Source organism: Lipophrys pholis (genome assembly GCF_963383615.2).
Source record: "Lipophrys pholis genome assembly, chromosome: 4".
Taxonomy (NCBI): Eukaryota; Metazoa; Chordata; class Actinopteri; order Blenniiformes; family Blenniidae; genus Lipophrys; species Lipophrys pholis.
Window position 1 is genome coordinate 35,182,052 of NC_137637.1, and position 7,500 is coordinate 35,189,551.

General features: G+C 47.1%; 1 protein-coding gene across 1 annotated transcript in view; it reads left to right on the forward strand.

Moving 5' to 3' along the window:
- Positions 1-7,500, forward strand: part of stab1 (stabilin 1) — a 92,223-nt gene that overhangs the window by 68,299 nt on the left and 16,424 nt on the right. The window contains exons 62-64 of the mRNA XM_080461178.1: positions 1,391-1,524; positions 3,151-3,316; positions 6,955-7,061. Coding sequence (XP_080317304.1) covers positions 1,391-1,524; positions 3,151-3,316; positions 6,955-7,061 — 407 coding nt within the window. The remainder of the gene's footprint in view (positions 1-1,390; positions 1,525-3,150; positions 3,317-6,954; positions 7,062-7,500) is intronic.

The window sequence follows — 7,500 nt, forward strand, 5'->3', positions numbered from 1 at the left end:
TACCATGGCAACAGCACTGAAGCATGAACCAGCAGCTGGCCGTATAATCACTGAGCAGGAGCCATGTTAACTCCGTCACGGTTACCATGGCAACCATTGAATACCGAGCAGTTGACCTTTATAGCATGCCCCCGTTGTCACGGTGACGCTATCGGCCCATTGTTTCAGGGTTCAGGGTTTTGGAAGACTTTTGTCAAACGTTTTAAACAAACATCAACAGGCGCTTCCTAATGCAGCTTGTTGAAGGTAGAGAACGTTGTTTTACCCGACTACCTGTGTGTCGACGTCCCGGTCTGGGTCCCAGAACAGTCCTGATCTGCTGAACCATGTGTTCCTCTGGAGCCCTGAACATGTGCCGTCACATCTCGCTTCCTTTAAATGCTAAAAGCAGCAAGATGGCGCCTGAAAGATGCTGAAGTGGACCGGCTGGGTTTGACGGGCTGGGTTTGTGGGTTTGAGGGGCTGGGTTTGACGGGCTGGGTTTGTGGGTTTGTCGGGCTGGGTTTGAGGGGCTGGGTTTGACGGGTTGGGTTTGACGGGTTGGGTTTGACGGGCTGGGTTTGACGGGTTGGGTTTGACGGGCTGGGTTTGTGGGTTTGAGGGGCTGGGTTTGACGGGCTGGGTTTGAGGGGCTGGGTTTGTGGGTTTGACGGGTTGGGTTTGACGGGCTGGGTTTGACGGGCTGGGTTTGACGGGCTGGGTTTGACGGGCTGGGTTTGACGGGCTGGGTTTGACGGGTTGGGTTTGACGGGCTGGGTTTGACGGGTTGGGTTTGACGGGCTGGGTTTGAGGGGCTGGGTTTGACGGGCTGGGTTTGACGGGCTGGGTTTGACGGGCTGTGTTGCCGCGGCCATGTCACGTCGACGCCTTCTGAAAAACAGTGAAGTAACGAGATCGGGTTCCTCGTTCCGTCTCTGATCTCCTTTGTTGGTACTTTTGGTGGCGGTCAGGAACCAAGGTGGGACTGATGAGGAGTTCTGGCAGTTTGAGCTGCAGTGGTTCCGACCATAGACGGTTTATTTCTGTTCCATGGTGCTTCTAAGTTCAGCCACATGTTTGTTTTTCTTTTTTACAATTTCTGGAGCTGAAGCTGGTTTAGGCTGAAGCCCAGGCTGGGTTCTGTCTGGTGGACCGGTGTAGTGACGGCACCGCCGCTTCGTCAGGATTTGGAGATAAATACGATGAACTACTCTCAATAATTGTTCTGATTTGATTTGATTTTTCATTTAAAATCATCATGACGTTATTGAGACATTTGGCACTATGGCCATTCTGACATCACTGGTTGCTATAACTGTAAACCTTTAATTATTTTTATTTTCCACAGCAGAGACTAAATTGTGGTTCTGAGGACGAGAAAATCTCAGCTCACTTAATCTCTGTGCCTCAGCCGACACAGCCGGGGTTTTCCACCTGCGCTCTCCGGAGGGGAAGTACAAGATGAACTTCAGTCAGGCTGCCGCCGCCTGCCGGGCCGAGGGCGCCACGCTGGCCAGCTTTAAACAGCTGGGAGACGCACAGCAGGTAACCCCACCATCAGGAGGCGTTTCCACGGAGACGGGAGCTCGATGCGCCTCAACATGAAAACACACTGATCAAAATAATGTTTGTCATTATGTGTTTCTATAATCCTGAGAGATTATTCTCCTTCAGACACAGTGTCATTCACAAACAGTTTCAGTTTCACAGAAAGATTCTGACTCATCAACTCCTTCACTGATTGTTATTATAAGTCGAAATCAAAAAGATGTGAAGTGATTCACATTCCAACTTCAGGGACGAAACAAACTCCTGAACAAATCCATCAGCAGCAATAAACAAATGTCACTTAAGAAAAACTCCAGAATAAAATGTCCAAAGGAATGAATCAGCTGTGGTGTTCAGCCGGGAGCAGCCGGGTGTTCCTCACTGCTGCAGGAGGACGGAGGCAACAACTCAAACATGAGAGGACAGTATCACTGCTTCTCCTTATTCAGTTTGGTGATGGAGGTGATGGAGGTGATGGAGGTGATGGTCACCGTGTCCTGCATCGAGGGACCAGGAACCTCCGTCCAGAGGGGAGTCTGTAGTACCAGTAGTACCAGTACACAGAAAATACATTTAGTAGAACAGAAGCTCAAGAAGAAACTACCCGAGGTCCCTGAATCCCAGAGGGAGGGAGGAGAGGACGAGACACTAACAGGTCGTTAGGAACAGAAAGCAAAGGGAGTCAGAGAAGGAAGACATGAAAACACAATGAAGAGAAAGAAAACAGGACGTCCAGGAGACATGAGACAGGGGACATGAGACAGGAGACATGAGACAGGAGACAGGAGACAGGAGACAGGAGACAGGATACATGAGACAGGAGACAGGAGACAGGAGACATGATACAGGAGACAGGATACATGAGACAGGAGACAGGAGACAGGAGACAGGATACATGAGACAGGAGACAGGAGACAGGGGACATGAGACAGGAGACAGGAGACAGGAGACAGGAGACAGGAGACAGGATACAGGAGACAGGATACATGAGACAGGAGACAGGAGACATGATACAGGAGACAGGAGACATGATACAGGAGACAGGAGACATGAGACAGGAGACAGGAGACTATAAACCTGATTAATTCCAGAGACAGGACAGACTCAGTCATTGAGAGACGAGTTTGGACTCTTCTTACTGCTTTGCACTAGTTTTCTGTTTCACAAAGTTGCACCAATCCCACCAAGACCAATCCCTGGTGTGGCGACTCGATACCTGGAGGTGAGTCAGTGTGGGATTCTAACTCGGACTCAGTCTTAGTGGAGCAGAAGGTCCCTGTGGAGGAAAAGACACAAACTACTCATTCAAAACCTGAACCATGAGGTCTCCCCAGGTCAGGAGCTCCATGTGTGTTGGTGTGATTCCAAACAGTCTTTCTCTTGTGACTCTGGTCTGATGAGAAAACACGAGTCCACGTCAGTTACCGTCGGTAACTAGAACAAAGTAGGGAAGTAACTCGGTACATTCAGAGGACTGGAAGCTGGACCTCTGTGGCTGAGGTCAGATTAGAAAGTCTCTCCTCTTGGTTTGTCTCTCTTTTCTTTTGCACCTGTCCTGATGGCAGCAGTGCATGCTGGGAGTTCTGACGGGTCACTGTGGCCTCACTGCTTCCCTCTGACCAGCTGGGGATGCATCTGTGTGTGGCCGGCTGGATGGACGGGGGCAAGGTGGGATACCCGACCCGCTACCCGTCACTGAAGTGTGGAGAAAACCACGTGGGCCTGGTGATGTACAAAGAGCCTGTGGACCAGAGCAGCCAGTACGACGCCTACTGCTACAGGCTCAAAGGTACTGCGGCAGCAGTGTGTGTGTGTGTGTGTGTGTGTGTGTGTGTGTGTGTGTGTGTGTGTGTGTGTGTGTGTGTGTGTGTGTGTGTGTGTGTGTGTGTGTGTGTGTGTGTGTGTGTGTGTGTGTTGAGCTGTTCTTGACTCCAGCTTGTCTCTCCTGTTGTTTCCTGCTGCTCTATCAGCTCACTGTTGTAAATCCCAGAGTCGGTGGGAATGATTAGAAAATGTTGCCTTGGTAACTTCCTGGTATAAGAAGTAACTTCCTGGTATAAGAAGTAACTTCCTGGTATAAGAAGTAACTTCCTGGTATAAGAAGTTGAACCTGGAGACGCCGCCGCCCTCGTCTCTGGAGAAGAATCACTGACTAATGATGAGAGATTGATAAAGATCTCCAATTGATCAGAGATCAATGATTCCAGCACTGACCTTCCCCACACAGCTGGTTTGTGAAGTTCCACAGTGGAATAATGAGTTTAGACCATCTGGAGACGTTAGTAAATCTCCTGCTGCCTCAGAGGAAAGTTCAGAAAGCTTCAGGGCTCCACATGGCCACCGCTCAGACTCCAGAGAGAGCAGCTGAGGTTCAACCAGGCCGGGCTGCTCTCTCCCTGGATCCTGCTGCTCAGCACACCTCCACCTACACCTCCACCTCCACCTCCACCTACACCTCCACCTCCACCTCCACCTCCACCTACACCTACACCTCCACCTACACCTACACCTATACCTACACCTACACCTCCACCTACACCTCCACCTCCACCTACACCTACACCTATACCTACACCTCCACCTACACCTACACCTACACCTATACCTACACCTCCACCTACACCTCCACCTCCACCTACACCTACACCTCCACCTCCACCTCCACCTACACCTATACCTACACCTACACCTCCACCTCCACCTACACCTATACCTATACCTACACCTCCACCTCCACCTCCACCTCCACCTCCACCTCCACCTCCACCTCCACCTACCCCTCCACCTCCACCTACACCTATACCTACACCTCCACCTACACCTCCACCTCCACCTCCACCTACCCCTACACCTCCACCTCCACCTCCACCTCTCATCCACCTCCACCTACACCTATACCTCCACCTCCACCTCCACCTCCACCTCTCATCCACCTCCACCTCCACCTCCACCTCCACCTACCCCTACACCTCCACCTCTACCTCTACCTCCACCTCCACCTACACCTCCACCTCCACCTCCACCTCTCATCCACCTCCACCTCCACCTCCACCTACCCCTACACCTACACCTACACCTCTCATCCACCTACACCTACACCTCCATCTACACCTCCACCTCCATCTACACCTCCACCTACACCTAGACCTACACCTACACCTACACCTCCACCTCCATCTACACCTCCACCTACACCTAGACCTACACCTACACCTACACCTCCACCTCCATCTACACCTCCACCTACACCTAGACCTACACCTACACCTACACCTACACCTCCACCTCCATCTACACCTCCACCTCCACCTAGACCTACACCTCCACCTACACCTACACCTACACCTAGACCTACACATCCACCTACACCTACACCTCCACCTCCACCTCCACCTCCACCTACACCTCCACCTACACCTACACCTACACCTACACATCCACCTACACCTACACCTAGACCTCCACCTACACCTACACCTCTCATCCACCTACACCTCCACCTCCATCTACACCTCCACCTACACCTAGACCTAGACCTACACCTACACCTCCACCTCCATCTACACCTCCACCTCCACCTAGACCTACACCTCCACCTACACCTACACCTACACCTAGACCTACACATCCACCTACACCTACACCTCCACCTCCACCTACACCTACACCTACACCTCCACCTCCACCTCCACCTACACCTCCACCTCCACCTACACCTACACCTCCACCTCTCATCCAACCCAATCCAACTTTATTTACATGGCACACTTAACACAGCTGCTGCTTCACAGTTAAAAGTAATAATAAAACAATTGGTGATATATATATATATATATATATATATATATATATATATCAAACTCAGTGTGGAGTTTAGTGATGACAGAGGATTGAGGTGCATTACAGAAACAATAGCTCTGCATGTAATAATCAATGAATAAAGTCATATATAACTACCAATAATAATAATATTAATAATAATTTTAAAAAGAGTGACACATATAAAAAATTAATTAATTAATTTAAAAAAAAAATAAAAATAAATATATTTATATATATATATATATATATATATACATACATTTTTGAAGTATATAATAACATTATTCTAAAAATAGCTAAATACATCAATTCTGACAAATACAGGACGTCGGTGTCTTCGGCCCCGTTTCCACGACAACATTGCTCAGAGCCGCTGAAAACAACTTTCTGAAAACGGCTCCGAAGGTGGAACTTTTTGAAACCCCTCCTGTAAATCCTCTCAAACCTCCTTTCCTGTGGCTCTTTAAGGCGAGTTAACAGTTAGAACCTCTCCCAGTACCACCGTCTGGCCGCTTCTTACCGGTTCCCTCATCCGAGGTTCCACTGAACTCATGTTCTAGAGGCTTTCAGCAAATTGTGAGTGCTGGAGGCTCGCTTCCATCACACCAAGTCAAACTTTAAGTTTCCTTTGTTGCAAATGAGTCATCAGTGGAGCAGTCAGAGATCTTCTCACTGGGACGAATCCTTCAAACCACATGAGGTTGAATATGTAGACTTTAATTCAGTTTGACACTATTGTGATATATAGACGCCATATTGTAAACAATATAATAAATAAAAGGTGTCAGGAGTATAAAGGTCTTGGAACATGATTGAACTGCACTCCAGGGATGAAATGAGTATTTTACCAAGTACTAGATACTGTAAAGGGCTGACAAGCTCTTGTTTTTGAAACGAATACTATGTGTGCTGGTTTCAATGTGTCAAAAAACTACAAGTTCTACTCCATTTACTTTTGGCAGATGGCTGCACATGGAGGCAAAAAGCATAAGCTCCCTACAGACGTGCAAAAGAAGAATACAGTTGATTTAAGCAGTAAATACCCCCACTGCAGTTCATTAAAAACTGTTCCAGCAGTCGGTTTATTTCAGTCACAGTCAGTAATGTTTAAAATGTGAAATCATGTGAAAATCATAATATTTGTGAAGTGGCTTCATTAAATCAAGTTATCCAGAGACGAGTATTTTCATTGGTTAGAGTATTCTTTGCGATGCGTTGCTTTGTTTTTTGATAACATCAGAATATAAAGAGAAATAAAGTTTATTTTAATTAGGATTCTTCAGTTCAGAGGAAAAATAATTAATTCCACAGTCTCTGGTGTTTTCTCAATACGCCACCAACATGTCTGAAAAATTAATAAGAACAAGGACGTTTTAGTTTTGAAGGTGGAGGAATAATAAATGGAGGTAAAGATAATTCTTTTTTTTCTGACGTAAGTAACTTTAATCATTTCAGAGTGTTTGTGTTCAAACTGTTAGGAAACAGATTAATGTTTAATCAAATTTATAAAATTGTTTATAAGTTCGATCAATTGGAATTGTGTGTGTGTGTGTGTGTGTGTGTGTGTGTGTGTGTGTGTGTGTGTGTGTGTGTGTGTGTACACAGATGTTGGCTGTTCATGTCCTGCTGAATACGTGGGAGACGGAGACTTCTGTCACGGCGTCCTGAGCAGCGTTCTGGCAACGTACAACAACTTCTCCCTTTTCTATAAAGTGAGTTTTGTTTTCCAGGTGTTGGAAAAACTTTGATCTTTTATCAGTACAACAGTATAACAGTACAACAGTATAACAGTACAACAGTATAACAGTACAACAGTATAACAGTACAACATTAAAACAGTTTCACCACTAGGGGGCTATTCCACTCTGTTCACCAGCTGTTTCTAAGTCCTCTACTGCCCGATCGTCGCCCTCTGCTGGTGAGGAGGTTTCCTCACAGGCCGATGTTCATTCCAACATTTGCGTTGTGGCTGTTCAGTTCCAGAGTTTTTGAAAAGGTCCGAGGAATTCATAAAGCTGAGGTCTCCATGTACAAGTTCATTCATTGGTCATTCTCATCAGGTACAATCTACTGCTCACGTGAGGAAAAATCACTTTAATGATTAAATTCTCTGATCAGGAATTCAATGAGGTCTTTACTGAAAGGAAAAGA